The sequence below is a fragment of the Bombina bombina genome, chromosome 3 (genome assembly GCF_027579735.1).
Source record: "Bombina bombina isolate aBomBom1 chromosome 3, aBomBom1.pri, whole genome shotgun sequence".
NCBI lineage: Eukaryota > Metazoa > Chordata > Amphibia > Anura > Bombinatoridae > Bombina > Bombina bombina.
This window is the reverse complement of record NC_069501.1, coordinates 718,979,426-718,999,410: the sequence shown is the minus strand read 5'-3', so window position 1 is coordinate 718,999,410 and position 19,985 is coordinate 718,979,426. Positions and strand designations below refer to the sequence as shown.

The 19,985-nt window shown below is 35.6% G+C and overlaps 1 protein-coding gene across 1 annotated transcript in view; it reads right to left on the bottom strand.

Moving 5' to 3' along the window:
• The window catches only part of MYH15 (myosin heavy chain 15), a 205,456-nt gene that overhangs the window by 117,471 nt on the left and 68,000 nt on the right, over window positions 1-19,985 (bottom strand). The window contains 4 exon segments of the mRNA XM_053707537.1: window positions 590-713; window positions 13,941-14,058; window positions 14,401-14,488; window positions 14,880-14,938. Of these exon segments, the coding sequence (XP_053563512.1) occupies window positions 590-713; window positions 13,941-14,058; window positions 14,401-14,488; window positions 14,880-14,938 (389 nt within the window).

Sequence of the window (19,985 nt, the reverse complement as noted above, 5' to 3'; positions counted from 1 at the left end):
CAAATTTTCTTCATTCTCTTGGTATCTTTATTTGAAATGCAAGAATGTAAGTTTAGATGCCGGCCCATTTTGGTGAACAACCTGGGTTGTTCTTGCTGATTGGTGGGTAAATTCACCCACCAATAAACAAGTGCTGTCCAGGTGCTAAACCAAAAAATAGATTAGATGTCTTCTTTTTCAATTAAAGATAGCAAGAGAATGAAGAAAAATTGATAATAGGAGTAAATTAGAAAGTTGCTTAAAATTGCATGCTCTATCTGAATCACAAAAGAAAAAAATTGGGTTCAGTGTCCCTTTAAGTATAACTAAAGTTTCAAGCTCCCTACACGTTTAACTTATATTCCCAATTTCTGGTTATTGTATGAAAAGAAAGCTGACAAATGGTAAATTTTAATTTAAAATAAAGAACCAAGCTTTACCACAGCTCGTCCTTATTTTTTTTTTACATGGATCTTACTCTCATGGTGTTGTAAAACATACCTGAGGATTATTCTACCAGCACTCATTTTTCTAGACTCAGTATTAGCAAATAAGACCTTTACCAAGCAGTCTGCTTGAAGAAACATTTATACAAACTTTTCTGCATTACCTTGGTATGGCCGAAGCGATACTGACTGTGGTCAATGTCTAAGGTACCCATTAGCTTTTCAGATGCTTTTCTGCTGTCAACAAACTTGTCTTCAGGAATAGCAGTTGGGTTCAAAATTCGATACCTAGTGCAACAAGCATATGAATCAGTTTGGTCCAGTATACAGAATTACATTTCTTACATCTACAATGAACAGAAAGGGATCCAAAAACATAATATTCAAGCTCTGTTAGTTGTACATTGTAGACATATAAATGTATGAACAGAAAGACAATTTTTATAGCATACATAATAAATAAAAAAACATAATTTATGTAAGAACTTACCAGATAAATTCATTTCTTTCATATTAGCAAGAGTCCATGAGCTAGTGACGTATGGGATTATACATTCCTACCAGGAGGGGAAAAGTTTCCCAAACTTCGAAATGCCTATAAATACACCCCTCACCACACCCACAAATCAGTTTAACGAATAGCCAAGAAGTGGGGTGATAAGAAAAAAGTGCGAAAGCATATAAAATAAGGAATTAGAATAATTGTGCTTTATACAAAAAATCATAACCACCTCAAAAAAGGGTGCGCCTCATGGACTCTTGCTAATATGAAAGAAATGAATTTATCAGGTAAGTTCTGACATAAATTATGTTTTCTTTCATGTAATTAGCAAGAGTCCATGAGCTAGTGACGTATGGGATAAAGAATACCCAAGATGTGGATCTTCCACGCAAGAGTCACTAGAGAGGGAGGGATAAAATAAAGACAGCCAATTCCGCTGAAAAATAATCCACACCCCAAATAAAGTTTAAATCTTATAATGAAAAAAACTGAAATTATAAGCAGAAGAATCAAAATGAAACAGCTGCCTGAAGTACTTTTCTACCAAAAACTGCTTCAGAAGAAGAAAACACATCAAAATTGTAGAATTTAGTAAAAGTATGCAAAGAAGACCAAGTTGCTGCTTTGCAAATCTGATCAACCGAAGCTTCATTCCTAAATGCCCAGGAAGTAGAGGCTGACCTAGTCGAATGAGCTGTAATCCTTTGAGGCAGAGTTCTACCCGACTCGACATAAGCATGATGAATCAAGGATTTTAACCAAGATGCAAAAGAAATGGCAGAAGCCTTTTGACCTTTCCTAGAACCGGAAAAGATAACAAATAGACTAGAAGTCTTTCGGAAATCTTTAGTAGCTTCAACATAATATTTCAAAGCTCTAACTACATCCAAAGAATGCAACGATCTTTCCTTAGAGTTCTTAGGATTAGGACACAACGAAGGAACCACAATTTCTCTACTAACGTTGTTAGAATTCACAACCTTAGGTAAAAATTTAAATGAAGTTCGCAAAACCGCCTTATCCTGATGAAAAATCAGAAAAGGAGACTCACAAGAAAGAGCAGATAATTCAGAAACTCTTCTAGCAGAAGAGATGGCCAAAAGAAACAAAACTTTCCAAGAAAGTAATTTAATATCCAGCAAATGCATAGGTTCAAACGGAGGAGCTTGAAGAGCCCCCAGAACCAAATTCAAACTCCAAGGAGGAGAAATTTACTTAATGACAGGTTTTATACGAACCAAAACCTGTACAAAACAATGAAAATCAGGAAGATTAGCAATCTTTCTGTGAAAAAGAACAGAAAGAGCAGAGATTTGTCCTTTCAAGGAACTTGCAGACAAACCTTTATCCAAACCATCCTGAAGAAACTGTAAAATTCTAGGAATTCTAAAAGAATGCCAAGAAAAATGATGAGAAGAACACCAAGAAATGTAAGTCTTCCAGACTCGATAATATATCTTCCTAGACACAGATTTACGAGCCTGTAACATAGTATTATTGACGGAGTCATTAAGGAACAATACTTTTCCAAGAAAGTAATTTAATGTACAGAAAATGCATAGTTTCAAACGGAGGAGCCTGTAAAGCCCTCAGCACCAAATTGAGACTCCAAAGAGGAGAGATTGAATTAATGACAGGCTTGATATGGACCAAAGCCTGTACAACACAATGAATATCAGGATGATTAGCAATCTTTCTGTGAAAAAAGAACAGAAAGAGTAGAGATTTGTCCTAACAAAGAACTGAAGACAAAACCTTATCCAAACCAACCTGAAAAAATAATAAAATTCTATGAATTTTAAAAGAATGCCAAGAAAAGTAGGTCTTCCAGACTCAATATAAATCTTTCTAGAGACAGATATATGAGCCTGAAACATAGTATTAATCAATGAGTCAGAAAAACCTCTATGACTAAAAACCAAGCGTTCAAACTCCATCCCTTCAAATTTAAAGATTTGAGATCCTGATGGAAAAAATGGCCTTGAGAAAGAAAAGGTCTGGTTTAAACGGAGGTGTCCAACGTTGGCAACTGGCCATCCGAATGAGATTCGTATACCAAAACCTGAGAGGCCATGCTGGAGCTACCAGCATAACAAACAAATACTCCATAAGAATTTTGGAAGAAGAACTAGAGGCGGAAAGAAATAGGCAAAAAGATAATTCCAAAGAAATGTCAATGCATACACTACTTCCGCCTGAAGATTCCCGGACCTTAGTAGGCCCCTGGGAAGTTTTCTATTCAGATGAGATGAAAAACATATCTGGGTAAGAGAGACCATTCTCCAGGAAGAAAAGCTTGATTAACAGAGATAATCCGCTTCCCAAATATCTATACCTGGGTAAAAACCACAGAATTTAGATAGGAGCTGGATTTAGCCCAAGCTAATATCCGAGACACTTCTGTCACAACCTAAGGACTGATAGTCCTACTCTGATGATTGACATACACCATAGTAGTGATATAGTTTGAAAAACATTAAACGTCTCTTCTTCAAAAAGAAACAAACTGAAAAAAACTCTGAGAAAGCACGGAGTTCTAAATTATCAAATGGTAATCTCGCCTCCTGAGATTTCCAAACCCCTTGTGCTGACAGAGATCCTCAGACAGCCTCCCAACCAAAAAGACTCGCATCTGTAGAGATCATGGTCCAGGTTGAAAGAAACTAAGAGACCTGTAGAACTAAATGATGGTGATCTAAACCACCAAATCAAGAGAGATAAATATTAGGATTCGAAGATTTAAAATGCGAAATCCTAGAATCCCTGCACCATAATTCAGCATAAACGACTGAAAAAGTTCTTTCTATTGAAAATGAGCAAAGGGAATTAAATCCAATGCTATGGCCATAAGACCTAAAACTTCTATGCATATATAGCAACTGAAAGAAATAATAGAGACTAAAGGTACCGACAAACGGAACACAATAAAATTGTCCCTTGTCTGATAGAGACAAAAACAGAGACAAAAATATCTGGAAACCTAAAAAAGGTGACCCTTGTGTGAGGAATCAAGAGCTTTTGAAAAAAAGATCCTCTAACTATGTCCTGAAGAGCAAAGTGAATCATATGAGATTCCGCATCCTCAAAAAATAATCTGAATGAAAACAGAAAAATTAAAATATGCATTTATTGTATCTAATGAAAACAAATAATGCTATCACTGACCAAAAGGCAGAATAGTTTGAATAAAACTCCAAAACCTAGTTCCCAAAAATGGAACTGGAAGAAATACCCCAGAAGATTCCAGGTCTGAGCAGTGCTTGAACCCCATGGGTGCCCAGCCATGCTTCAACAGTACCCAAAATATATAGGACCGAAACACACTTAAAGAAAGTGTTAGCCTTACTGGAATAAAATCAAAGAAATTTGGACCGAATAGAACCAAATAAATTTCAAAAAAGTCTTAACCTGCCCCTTGCCAGCCAAGCTGGAATACGGCACGTACATCGCAATATTAGGGAGCTGATTTCGAACTGAAAAATTTCCAATTATAAACATGTTACTTGGGAAAGAATTCAGGAATTCGTTCCTTAATAAGAACAACCAAACTAGAATACGCTTAAAGTTTTAGTCTTAGAACTCAATCTTGAAGCCCAGAGTAACAGTTAAGAATTGAATCCAATTATAAAACAAATAATTGATTATCTTAGAACAAAAGAAATATGGATTTTATAAAAATCACAAAATTCTTCTAGCTAAAATAGCTAAAGACATAGATTAACCCTCATTTGCGAAAATATTCAATAAAATGAAGACACAAATGAAATTACAAGCATGATAGTTCAGTTTAAAGGAACAGTCAATATAGTGGACTTGCATAATCAATAAATGCAAAATAACAAGACAAATGCAACAGCACCTAGTCTAGTAAATGTTGTCCCTTAACAATGCTAAAATAAATCATAATCTGATACTTGATCTTAAAGTAAACAGAACAAAAATGAAGCAATTGCAAAATCCAAATAAAACACAGGACCAAGAAAAGTACCTGAAACTAAATAATTTTCCATAAATAAGATACAACCATCTAAAGGAAAATAAATACAATTTTGCTATAGAAACAATAGCATAATTAGTAGGAGTAGAGATAGCCCCAGAAAAATTGGAGAACCCTCCAAATTGAATTTAACTGCTGGCAAAGAATATAGTTTAAAACGTTTGAAGAAGGAATAAAAGAAAATTCTCAGCCTATTCCATTCCCTAGTATGGGGAATTGGAAAGAAAACCTCTGAAAACACAGAAGAATAAATAGGCAGAAATAGTGTCAGCTAGTCTTATCCAAAATAATCAACACCTTTTCAACAAAGAACAAATGTACTTTAATAAAAAAATAATAAAAAGTAGATTTGTTAGTGTCAATATCTGATGAAGAAAATTCTGAAAGAGAAAAAACATCATCAGAGAAGGATAAATAAGTATGTTGTTGGTCATTTGAAACTTCAATAATTAAAAAAGAAGTGAAAAAGACCTAAAAATTTTTATTAGAAGGCACGAAGTCAGACAAAGCCTTTAAAATAGAATCAGAAAAATATTTCTAAATATTTCTTGTACATAAGATGTAAGAATGGCAATATATAAAGCATAAATACTAATGGATTCTGCATGTAAAAGTATAACATAATAACTTATTACAAACCATAGCTAAAGATAAACATTTATAACATTTAAAATAAATGAACTTAGCTTTGGTAGAACTGAAACTCAGTTAAGCATTTTTCCCGAAGTGGCTTCTGATTCAGGGTCAATCTGAGACATCTTGCAATATGTAATAGAAAATACAACATATAAAGCAAAATTGATCAAATTCCTTAAATGACAGTTTCAGGAATGGGAAAAAACATAATTTATGTAAGAACTTACCTGATAAATTCATTTCTTTCATATTAGCAAGAGTCCATGAGCTAGTGACGTATGGGATATACATTCCTACCAGGAGGGGCAAAGTTTCCCAAACCTTAAAATGCCTATAAATACACCCCTCACCACACCCACAATTCAGTTTAACGAATAGCCAAGAAGTGGGGTGATAAGAAAAAAGTGCGAAAGCATATAAAATAAGGAATTGGAATAATTGTGCTTTATACAAAAAAATCAAAACCACCACAAAAAAGGGCGGGCCTCATGGACTCTTGCTAATATGAAAGAAATGAATTTATCAGGTAAGTTCTTACATAAATTATGTTTTCTTTCATGTAATTAGCAAGAGTCCATGAGCTAGTGACGTATGGGATAATGATTACCCAAGATGTGGATCTTTCCACGCAAGAGTCACTAGAGAGGGAGGGATAAAATAAAGACAGCCAATTCCTGCTGAAAATAATCCACACCCAGAATAAAATTTTAATGAAAAAACATAAGCAGAAGATTCAAACTGAAAACACTGCCTGAAGTACGTTTCTACCAAAAACTGCTTCAAAAGAAGAAAACACAACAAAATGGTAGAATTTAGTAAAATTATGCAAAGAGGACCAAGTTGCTGCTTTGCAAATCTGATCAACCGAAGCTTCATTCCTAAACGCCCAGGAAGTAGAAACTGACCTAGTAGAATGAGCTGTAATCCTTTGAGGCGGAGTGTTACCCGACTCAACATAGGCATGAAATAAAGATTTCAACCAAGATGCCAAAGAAATGGCAGAAGCTTTCTGGCCTTGTCTAGAACCGGAAAAGATGACAAATAGACTAGAAGTCTTTCGGAAAGACTTAGTAGCTTCAACATAATATTACAAAGCTCTAACAGCATCCAAAGAATGCAATGATTTCTCCTTAGAATTCATAGGATCAGGACATAATGAAGGAACCACAATTTCTCTACTAATGTTGTTAGAATTCACAACCTTAGGTAAAAAATTCAAAAGAAGTTCGCAGCACCGCCTTATCCTGATGCAAAATCAGAAAAGGAGACTCACAAAAAAGAGTAGATAATTCAGAGACTCTTCTGGCAGAAGAGATGGCCAAAAGAAACAAAACTTTCCAAGAAAGTAATATAATGACCAAAGAATGCATGGGTTCAAAAGGAAGAGCTTGAAGAGCCCTCCAGAACCAAATTCAAACTCCAAGGAGGAGAAATTGACTTAATGACAGGTTTTATACGAACCAAAGGTTGTACAAAACAATAAATATCAGGAAGATTAGCAAACCTTCTGTGAAAAAGAACAGAAAGAGCAGAGATTTGTCTTTCAAGGAACTTGCGGACAAACCTTTATCTAAACCATCCTGAAGAAACTGTAAAATTCTCGGTATTCAAAAAGAATGCCAAGAAAAAAGATGAGAAAGACACTAAGAAATATGTCTTCCAGACTCTATAATATATCTCTCTAGATACAGATTTACGAGCCTGTCACATAGTATCAATCACAGAGTCAGAGAAACCTCTTTGACCAAGAATCAAGCGTTCAAACTCCATACCTTAAAATTAAGGTTTTGAGACAGAAAGACTGGTCTTAACGGAAGAGTCCACGGTTGGCAAGAGGCCATCCGGACAAGATCCGCATACCAAAACCTGTGAGGCCATGCTGGAGCTACCAGCAGAACAAACGAGCATTCCTTTAGAATATTAGAGAATACCCTTGGAAGAAGAACTAGAGGCGGAAAGATATAGGCAGGATGACACTTGTAAGGAAGAAATAATGCATCCACTGCCTCCGCCCGAGGATCCCGGGATCCGGACAGATACCAGGGAAGTTTCTTGTTTAGATGAGAAGCCATCAGATCTATTTCTGGGAGTTCCCACATTTGAACAATCTGAGGAAATACCACTGGGTGAAGAGACCATTCGCCCAGGTGCAACGTTTGGCGACTGAGATAATCCGCTTTCCAATTGTCCATACCTGGGATATGAACCGCAGAGATTAGACAGGAGCTGGATTCCGCCCAAACCAAAATTCGAGATACTTCTTTCATAACCAGAGGACTGTGAGTCCCTCCTTGATGATTGATGTATGCCACAGTTGTGACATTGTCTATCTGAAAACAAATGAACAACTCTCTCTTCAGAAGAGGCCAAGACTGAAAAGCTCTGAAAATTGCACGGAGTTCCAAATACTGATCGGAAATCTCACCTCCTGAGATTCCCAAACCCCTTGTGCCATCAGATACCCCCACACAGCTCCCCAACCTGTAAGACTTGCATCTGTTGAGATTATAGTCCAGGTCGGAAGAACAAGAAGCCCCCTGAACTAAACGATGGTGATCTGTCCACCATGTCAGAGAGTGTCGTATAATCGGTTTAAAGATATTAATTGAGATATCTTTGAGTAATCCCTGCACCATTGGTTCAGCATACAGAGCTGAAGAGGTCGCATGTGAAAACGAGCAAAGGAGATCGCATCTGATGCGGCAGTCCTAAGACCTAAAATTTCCATGCATAAGGCTACCAAAGGGAATGATTGTGACTGAAGGTTTTGACAAGCTGATATCAATGTTAAACTTCTCTTGTCTGACAAGGACAGAGTCATAGACACTGAATCTATCTAGAAACCTAAAAAGGTTACCCTTGTCTGAGGAATCAATGAACTGATTAGTAAATTGAACCTCCAACCATGAACTTGAAGAAACAACACAAGTCGATACGTATGAGATTCTTCGAAAATGAGAAGACTGAGCAAATACCAAGATATCGTCCAAATAAGGAAATACCAAAACCCTGTTCTCTGATTACAGAAAGAAGGGCACCGAGAACCTTTGAAAAAAATTCTTGGAACTGAGGCTAGGCCAAACGGTAGAGCCAAAAAAACTGGTAATGCTTGTCTAAAAAGAGAATCTCAGACACTAAAAGTGATCTGGATGAATCGGAATATGCAGATACACATCCTGTAAATCTATTGTAGACATATAATGCCCTTGCTAAACAAAAAACAGGATAGTCCTACAGTAACCATCTTGAATGTTGGTATCCTTACATAACGATTCAATATTGATAGATCCGGAACTGGTCTGAAGGAATTGACCTTCTTGGTACAATGAAGAGATAAAATAAAACCCCAGCCCCTGTTCCAGAACTAGAACTGGCATAATTACTCCAACCAACTCTAGATCTGAAACACATTTCAGAAATGCTGAGCCTTTGCTGTGTTAACTGGGACACGGGAAAGAAAAAAATCTCTTAGCAGGAGGCCTTAACTGAAGCCAATTATGTACCTTTCTGAAACAATGTTCTGAAACCAGAGATTGAGAACGGAATTGATCCAAATTTCTTTGAAGAAAACGTAATCTGCCCCATACCAGCTGAGCTGGAATAAGGGCCGCACCTTCATGGGTACTTAGGAGCTGGCTATAGATTTCTATAAGGCTTGGATATATTCCAAACTGGAAATAGTTTCCAAACTGATACCGCTCCTGAGGATGAAGGATCAGGCTTTTGTTCCTTGTTGTGAGGAAAGGAACAAAAAAGATTAGACCTAAATTTACCTTAGATTTTTTATCCTTTGGTAAAAAAGTTCCCTTCCTTCCAGAAACAATTGAAATAATAATTTAATACCCTGGAAAGAAAGGGAAAGCAAAGTTGAGTTAGAAGACATATCAGCATTCCAAGTTTAATCCATAAAGCTTTTCTAGCTAAAAATAGCTAGAGACATATACCTGACATCAACTCTAATGATATCAAAAGATGGTATCACCAATAAAATTATTAGCATGTTATAGAATAATAATAATGCTATAAAATTATGATCTGTTACTTGTTGCACTAAAGCTTCTAACCAAAAAGTTGAAGCTGCAGCAACATCCGCTAAAAATATAGCAGGTCTAAGAAGATTACCTGAACATAAGTAAGCTTTTCTTAGAAAGGATTCAATTTCCCTTAAATAAAGTACTATCTGCCGTAGGAATAGTAGTACATTTAGCAGGAGTAGAGACAGCCCCATAACCTTAGGGATTTTGTCCCAAAAAAACTCTAATCTGTCAGATGGCACAGGATATAATTGCTTAAACGTTTAGAAGGAGTAAAAGAATTACCCAAATTATTCCATTCCCTGGAAATTACTTCAGAAATAGCATCAGGGAGATTAAACACTTCTGGAATAACTACAGGAGATTTAAAAACCTTATTTAAACGTTTAGATTTAGTATCAAGAGGACCAGAATCCTCTATTTCTAATGCAATTAATACTTCTTTAAATAAAGAACGAATAAATTCCATCTTGAACAAATACAAAGATTTATCAGTATCAGAATGATGATGTTCATTTAAAAATTCATCTGAAAAAAGAGAAGTTTTAAAAGACTTTTATGTAAACTAGAAGGAGAAATAACAGACATAGCCTTCTTAATGGATTTAAAAAAATAAAATCTCTTATGTTTATCAGGAACACTCTGAAAATTAGATGTTGACGGAACAGCAACAGGTAATGTAACAGTACTAAAGGAAATTTTATCTGCATTAATAAGTTTGTCATGACATGCAATACAAACAACAGCTGGAGAAACAGATACCAAAAATTATAGCAGATACACTTAGCTTGGTAGCTCCAGCACTAGACAGCGATTTTCCTGTAGTATCTTCTGACTCAGATGCAACGTGAGACATCTTGCAATATGTAAGACAAAAAAACAACATATAAAGCAAAATTGATCAAATTCCTTAAATGACAGTTTCAGGAATGGGAAAAAATGCCAAAGAACAAGCTTCTAGCAACCAGAAGCAATGAAAAAATGAGACTAAAATAATGTGGAGACAAAAGCGACGCCCATATTTTTTAGCGCCAAATCAGACGCCCACATTATTTGGCGCCTAAATGCTTTTGGCGCCAAAAATGACGCCACATCCGGAACGCCGACACTTTTGGCGCAAAATAACGTCAAAAAATGACGCAACTTCCGGCGACACGTATGACGCCGGAAACGGAAAATAATTTTTGCGCCAAAAAAGTCCGCGCCAAGAATGACGCAATAAAATGAAGCATTTTCAGCCCCCGCGAGCCTAACAGCCCACAGGGAAAAAAGAGTCAAATTTTTGAAGATAAGAAAAATTGATTAATTTAAATGCATTATCCCAAATATGAAACTGACTGTCTGAAAAATAAGGAAAGTTGAACATTCTGAGTCAAGGCAAATAAATGTTTGAATACATATATTTAGAACTTTATAAACAAAGTGCCCAACCATAGCTTAGAGTGTCACAGAAAATAAGATTTACTTACCCCAGGACACTCATCTACATGTTTGTAGAAAGCCAAACCAGTACTGAAACGAGAATCAGCAGAGGTAATGGTATATATAAGAGTATATCGTCGATCTGAAAAGGGAGGTAAGAGATGAATCTCTACGACCGATAACAGAGAACCTATGAAATAGACCCCGTAGAAGGAGATCACTGCATTCAAATAGGCAATACTCTCCTCACATCCCTCTGACATTCACTGCACGCTGAGAGGAAAACCGGGCTCCAACTTGCTGCGGAGCGCATATCAACGTAGAATCTAGCACAAACTTACTTCACCACCTCCATCGGAGGCAAAGTTTGTAAAACTGAATTGTGGGTGTGGTGAGGGGTGTATTTATAGGCATTTTAAGGTTTGGGAAACTTTGCCCCTCCTGGTAGGAATGTATATCCCATACGTCACTAGCTCATGGACTCTTGCTAATTACATGAAAGAAAATGCCAATGAACAAGCTTCTAGCAACCAGAAGCAATAAACAATGAGACTTAAATATTGTGGAGACAACAATGACGCTCGAATTTTTTAGCGCCAAAAAAGCCGCCCACATTTTTTGGCGCAAAAACGTCAAAAAAAATGACGCAACTTCCAGCGACACGTATGACGCCGGAAATTACAAGAAAATTTTTGCGCCAAGAAAGTCCGCGCCAAGAATGACGCAATAAAATGAAGCATTTTCAGCCCCCCAAGCCTAACAGCCCACAGGAAAAAAGTCAAATTTTAAGGTAAGAAAAAAATTGATTTATTCATATGCATTATCCCAAATAAGAAACTGACTGTCTGAAATAAGGAACGTTGAACATCCTGAATCAAGGCAAATAAATGTTTAAACACAAATATTTAGAACTTTATATAAAAGTGCCCAACCATAGCTTAGAGTGTCACAAAAATAAGACTTACTTACCCCAGGACACTCATCTACATGTAGTAGAAAGCCAAACCAGTACTGAAACGAGAATCAGTAGAGGAAATGGTATATATAAGAGTATATCGTCGATCTGAAAAGGGAGGTAAGAGATGAATCTCTACGACCGATAACAGAGAACCTATGAAATAGACCCCGTAGAAGGAGATCATTGAATTCAAATAGGCAATACTCTCTTCACATCCCTCTGACATTCACTGCACGCTGAGAGGAAAACCGGGCTCCAACCTGCTGCGGAGCGCATATCAACGTAGAATCTAGCACAAACTTACTTCACCACCTCCACAGGAGGCAAAGTTTGTAAAACTGATTTGTGGGTGTGGTGAGGGGTGTATTTATAGGCATTTTGAGGTTTGGGAAATCTTTGCCCCTCCTGGTAGGAATGTATATCCCATACGTCACTAGCTCATGGACTCTTGCTAATTACATGAAAGAAATATTCACAACTAGGCTTGAAAGCATAAATTTACAGACAAGATATACAATACATACATATATATTATTATTATAATGTATTTGTATAGTGCCGCCAAATTCCGTAGCGCTGGAATCTGGAATATATACTTTGTATGTGTAAGGAAGTGACAGTCTGGCCAGATACTTCTTATTCAATGGTTGTATTGCAATCCAGTCATTCTTAAACTTTTAAATGCAGTTATTTTTTTATCCTTGTATATGCTGGGAAGCTTTACTTCTTATTGTATACAGATAATATTAATCTTAACCATTTGCTGAGTAGTGTATTTTTAGTACAACATTGTAGTGCTGTCTTCATTGCTTTAACTGCCTACCTACTAGGTCCTCAAATCTGTTTAGGGTGCTGGTGCTTATGGTCATGTAAGTCCACATAGAATATTTATGTTAAAAATCTACTGGTGTCCTTGGTGAAAAATGTTTGCAGCCGTAAACTGAGAATAATCTTTCCTGTAAAATTTTCATTTTTCAAAGGATTTTAAAGGGACATTAAACCCAAAATTTTTCTTTCATGAGACAGACAGAGAATACAATTTTAAACAACATCCCAATTTACTTCTATTATCTAATTTGCTTCATTCTTTAGATATCTTTTGTTAAAGAAATAGTAATGCACATTAGTGAGCCAATCACATGAGGCAAATACGTGCAGCCACCAATCAGAAGCTACTGAGCATATCTAGATATGCTTTTCAAGAAAAAATATCAAGAGAATGAAGCAAATTAGATTATATAAGTAAATTAGAAAGTTATTTAAAATGGTATCCTCTATCTAAATCATGAAAGAAAAAATTTGGGTTTAATGTCCCTTTAAGCACAATCCCCCATGTCGAATTAAAAGAAAAAAGACAACAGTTTTGCTCAGCCTAAAAATCTTAGTAACGAAAATGGTTATAGTACTTTATTATGTGTTTTAATAAATGCTCATTATAAGACGTTTAGCAGCAGATAATATACGGTAGGTATTGGATGATCTTAGCTTTACCACTCTATTGTAATACATCACAGTGAGGCAGGATTACTAAAATATTGTGTGTGTGTGTGATACATTGTGAACACATTAAATCCTGTGGTTTATTATAAGCAATATAATATGCCATCAAAAAATGTAGGTGTCTTTTCAACAAACTCAGCAGAGAAAAGAAGAATGCTGATAATATTTTTCTCAAACTGTAATATATTTGTTCACTTATTTATAAAATGTAGATATTTTCAAACATTTTATATAAATAAATGAGAAGACATTGAAAATGGGGACTAGCTCTGTTCTGTGCTTTCAACATAAACAATGTCCTCCTGAAGTGACAAGACCTAGCTATATTAATATATTTTGGGCAGATTCTGGATATTATCCTATCGAAATCTATATTTCTTTTAATGTAGAAGATGAAGCATCATTATTACTATTATTATTTTTAACACTGATCTTAATTGAAATAAGTGTAGTTTTTTAAGTTCACCTCTGCTTGAAGTCAGCGTACAGCACTCTGTTTGGAAATCCTTTGCGGCAAATACGAATTCCCTCAAGGACACCATTACAGCGTAGTTGATGAAGAACCAGATAAGGGTCCATTGCACCTACAATTAAAAAACACTAAATACAAACTACTCTATATCTATGAAAAAAATAGTAATATCAACTTTTAACGTTAGACAATAATGGTGCACTTTGTTATTTTACTTTTCATATTTTAGTTTTTTTCCAAAATATATGTAAACAAGAACCAATAACTTTTGTCAAAATCTATTCTAGTATTAAAAAAAAGCACAACAGAGCCATGTTGAGTAGCAGCAGACATAGCACATTGATTTGAGTTAAACAATTACATTATATATTCTTTATAGTGTCTGAACATTATATTTTGTTTATAGTCTATAACCACAATATAGTTTTAGGACCCAAACAAATGGCAATAATACCTGGCGTCTTAGTTTCATTAGGAATGATGCAGCGCACAAAATGAGGGGCCGTGGCCCTAAGATTTGTCATTAGCTTATTAAGATTTTCCTGAAAGTGAAAAAACAAATATTACTTTATATCAAAAAGCATCAATTATAAATATATATTTTGGCACACACACAAATATATATATATTCCATCAGAATAAGCTAAAAGAAAGAGCAGTTGAAGGGTATTAGCATATGGAAAGCTTAAGTAGCCTGACTAGTTGTTGCATTTATTATACATTTAAGAATACATAATATTGATATTGATTACATAATGATAATGATAAAAAACAAACTAGGTTTATTAAAACTAAATTAACAAATAATATAGGAGGTTCATTTTGTACAACGATAATACAAAGAAGCAATTGGGCTGGGCTTTATAGAAAGCCGATTATTGCACTCAGTGACGCCTCTAATTTATAAAATAATAAAAAGTGAAATAATATTACTTTATGCATTGATGACACAGTCTGAAATGAAGCACCTTTCTTCCGTTTCTTCTCAGTTCCTTGGTCAGCTATAAATTAAAATAAGATCAGTTTACATAATATTTGTTTTTGCTATTTGATTAATTGATCTCAAAGAAATTAATCCAAAATGTCTTCCACTCGTATGTTTTCTAAAAAATTAATGTTTAAACCAACTTTTTATTTCTTTAAGACTTAATCACAAAAACTTTTAATGGGTGAGCCGTCTCTTTCAGGCAATTTCAGTTGTGCACGACTATACAATTTTCTGTAACGATCAAATACAATTAAATGGGCATGAAACTCAAACATTTTCTTTCATGATTCAGATAAAGCATACAATTTTAAACAACTTTCCAAATTTTCTTTATTTTCTTGTTATCCTTTGTGGAAGGAGGAGCAATGTACTACAGGTAGCTAGCTGATCATAGATGGTGAGCCAATGACAAGAGGCATATATGTGCAGTCACCAATCATTAGCCTAGCTTCCAGCATTGAACTGCTGCTAAGTCTACTTAGATATGCTTTTCAATACATAATACCAAAAGAATAAAGCAAATTAGATAATAGAAGTCCAAAGGAAAAAAATTTAAATTACATGTTCCCACTGGTTCCCAAACTTTTTCTGGCCACTGCCCCATTGAATCCATAAACTCATCATATACATACAGTTGTGCTCATAAGTTTACATACCCTGGCAGAATTTATGATTTCTTGGCCATTTTTGCAGAGAATATGAATAATAACACAAAAACTTTTCTTTCACTCATGGTTAGTGTTTGGCTTAATCAACTGTATTTACTCTTTTTAAATCATAATGACAACAGAAACTACCCAAATGACCCTGATCAAAAGTTTACATACCCTGGTGATTTTGGCCTGATAACATGCACACAAGTTGTCACAAAGGGGTTTGAATGGCTATTAATGGTAACCATCCTCACCTGTGATCTGTTTGCTTGTAATTAGTGTGTGTTTATAAAAGGTCAATGAGTTTCTGGACTCCTGACAGACCCTTGCATCTTTCATCCATTGCTGCACTGACGATTCAGGATTCTGAGTCATGGGGAAAGCAAAAGAATTGTCAAAGGATCTGTGGGAAAAGGTAGTTGAACTGTACAAAACAGGAAAGGGATATAAAAAGATATCCAAGGAATTGAAAATGCAAATCAGCAGTGTTCAAACTCTAATCAAGAAGTGGAAAATGAGAGTTTCTGTTGAAACCAAACCACGGGCAGGTAGACCAACTAAAATTTCAGCCACAACTGCCAGGAAAATTGTTCGGGATGCAAAGACAAACCCACAAATAACTTCAGGTGAAATACGGACTCTCTGAAAACATGTGATGTGGCTGTTTCAAGATGCACAATAAGGAGGCACTTGAAGAAAGATGGGCTGCATGGTTGAGTCGCCAGAAGAAAGCCATTACTATGCAAATGCTACAAAGTATCCCACGTACAATACGCCAAACAGCACAGAGAGCCTCAAACCTTCTGGCACAAAGTCATTTGGAGTAATGAGACCAAAATTGAGCTTTTTGGTCACAACCATAAATGCTACATTTGGAGAGAAGTCAACAAGGCCTATGATTAAAGGTACACCATTCCTACTGTGAAACACGGAGGTGGATCGCTGATGTTTTGGGGATGTGTGAGCTGCAAAGGCACAGGAAATTTGGTCAAAATTGATGGCACGATGAATGCAGTATGTTATCAAACATAACCACTCATTTTCCACTTCTTGATTATAGTTTGAACACTGCTGATTTGCATTTTCAATTCCTTGGATATCTTTTTATATTCCTTTCCTGTTTAATACAATTCAACTACCTTTTCCTGCAGATCCTTTGACAATTCTTTTGCTTTCCCCATGACTCAGAATCCAGAAACATCAGTGCAGCACTGGATGAAAGATGCAAGGGTCTGTCAGGAGTCCAGAAACTCATTAACCTTTTAGACATACACACATTAATTACAAGCAAACAGATCACAGATGAGGATGGTTACCATTAAAACCCATTTGTGTCAACTTGTGTGCATGTTATCAGGCCAAAATTACCAGGGTATGTAAACTTTCGATCAGGGTCATTTGGGTAGTTTCTGTTGTCATTATGATTTAAAAATAGTAAACACAGTTGATTAATAATAAATGGCGTCAGCCAAACACTAACTATGAGTGAAAGAAAAGTTTTGTGTTATCATTCATATTCTCTGAAAAATGGCCAAGAAATCATAAACTCTGCCAGGATATGTAAACTTATGAGCACAACTGTATATATATATATATATATATATATATATATATATATATATATATATATATATATATATATATGTCTTTGTGTGTACATATGTATTTATGTGTTTATGTGTATATATACCTGTAAATACATATATACACATAAATAGATCTGTACAACATATAAACACATATAATATATAATTTTTTTAATAAAACTACACACCACTGTATTTTAGGGGCCAGTTAGGGGACATTTATAAAATTAACCAGATATCTGATCTCTGGTTAATTTTATGAGCACTTGTAATGGCTGGTTATTTAACGGGCAAAGTTGCTTGTTTGCGGGTGCATGATAAATTAGCGTTCCAGTTGTAATATATGCCATAATGTCTAGAAACCACTGCTTGAAGGCCGTTCCTACCAAAAGCCACTTCCGAAAAAGCAAAAACATCAAAAAGGAAAAATATGGAAAAGATAAGCAAAGAAGAATCAGCACACAAAACTGTGCTCAAACATGCAGTCTTCAGCTTGTAAAGCAGATAAGCTACCCACTTGGCAACACTGATATTGGCCAAGTAGCTGCCTTGCAAATTTGACCAATAGATGTCTCATTCTAAAAAGCACAGGAAAAAACAACTGATCCAGTAGAATGGCCAGAAAAAAAGTTGAGGAGGCTAACCAACCTCCAAGAAACCTTATGAATCTAAAGTTCAATCAGGAAACCAACAAAACACCTGTTGTCTACTGACCAGAAAAACTATAAACAAACTAGTTTAGTTAAAATCCTTAGGACCCTGCTACTAGAACTACAAAGCCTCTCCTTAGAATTTTTTGGCTTAGGACAAAAAGAAAACAGATTTATGAGTAAAATAGTCTAAAGACGCCACTTAAAGGACCAGTCAACACAGTAGATTTGCATAATGAACAAATGCAAGATAACAAGACAATATAATAGCACTTAGTCTGAACTTCAAATGAGTAATACATTTTTTAACTGACAATTTTAAAAGTTATGTCTTTTTCCACTCCCCCTGTACCATGTGACAGCCATCAGCCAATCACAAATGCATACATGTACCATGTGACAGCCATCAGCCATTCACAAATGCATATACACTTATTCCTGCACATGCTCAGTAGGAGCTGGTGACTCAAAAAGTTTAAATATAAAAAGACTATGCACATTTAGTTAATGGAAGTAAATTGGAAAGATGTTTAAAATTGCATGCTCTATCTGAATAATGAAAGTTTAATTTTGATTGAGTGTCCCTTTAATGAAAGAAATCAAACTAGATCTCAAAACCGCCTTATCCAGATGGAAAAACCAGATAAGGAGGCACACTGAAAAAGAGTTTATCTAAACCATCCTGAAGAAACTATCAAATTCAAGGAATTCTATGAGTGCCAGCAAAAAAACATGATTCAAACATCAAGAAAACATAATTTATGTAAGAACTTACCTGATAAATTCATTTCTTTCATATTAGCAAGAGTCCATGAGCTAGTGACGTATGGGATATACATTCCTACCAGGAGGGGCAAAGTTTCCCAAACCTTAAAATGCCTATAAATACACCCCTCACCACACCCACAATTCAGTTTAACGAATAGCCAAGAAGTGGGGTGATAAGAAAAAAGTGCGAAAGCATATAAAATAAGGAATTGGAATAATTGTGCTTTATACAAAATCATAACCACCACAAAAAAAGGGCGGGCCTCATGGACTCTTGCTAATATGAAAGAAATGAATTTATCAGGTAAGTTCTTACATAAATTATGTTTTCTTTCATGTAATTAGCAAGAGTCCATGAGCTAGTGACGTATGGGATAATGACTACCCAAGAAGTGGATCTTTCCACACAAGAGTCACTAGAGAGGGAGGGATAAAATAAAGACAGCCAATTCCTGCTGAAAATAATCCACACCCAAAATAAAGTTTAATGAAAAACATAAGCAGAAGATTCAAACTGAAACCGCTGCCTGAAGTACTTTTCTACCAAAAACTGCTTCAGAAGAAGAAAATACATCAAAATGGTAGAATTTAGTAAAAGTATGCAAAGAGGACCAAGTCGCTGCTTTGCAGATCTGGTCAACCGAAGCTTCATTATTAAACGCCCAGGAAGTAGAAACTGACCTAGTAGAATGAGCTGTAATTCTCTGAGGCGGAGTTTTACCCGACTCAACATAGGCAAGATGAATTAAAGATTTCAACCAAGATGCCAAAGAAATGGCAGAAGCTTTCTGGCCTTTTCTAGAACCGGAAAAAATAACAAATAGACTAGAAGTCTTACGAAAAGATTTCGTAGCTTCAACATAATATTTCAAAGCTCTAACAATATCCAAAGAATGCAACGATTTCTCCTTAGAATTCTTAGGATTAGGACATAATGAAGGAACCACAATTTCTCTACTAATGTTGTTGGAATTCACAACTTTAGGTAAAAATTCAAAAGAAGTTCGCAACACCGCCTTATCCTGATGAAAAATCAGAAAAGGAGACTCACAAGAAAGAGCAGATAATTCAGAAACTCTTCTGGCAGAAGAGATGGCCAAAAGGAACAAAAAACTTTCCAAGAAAGTAATTTAATATCCAATGAATGCATAGGTTCAAATGGAGGAGCTTGAAGAGCCCCCAGAACCAAATTCAAACTCCAAGGAGGAGAAATTGACTTAATGACAGGCTTTATACGAACCAAAGCTTGTACAAAACAATGAATATCAGGAAGAATAGCAATCTTTCTGTGAAAAAGAACAGAAAGAGCAGAGATTTGACCTTTCAAGGAACTTGCGGACAAACCCTTATCTAAACCATCCTGAAGAATACTCTAATATTCTCGGTATTCTAAA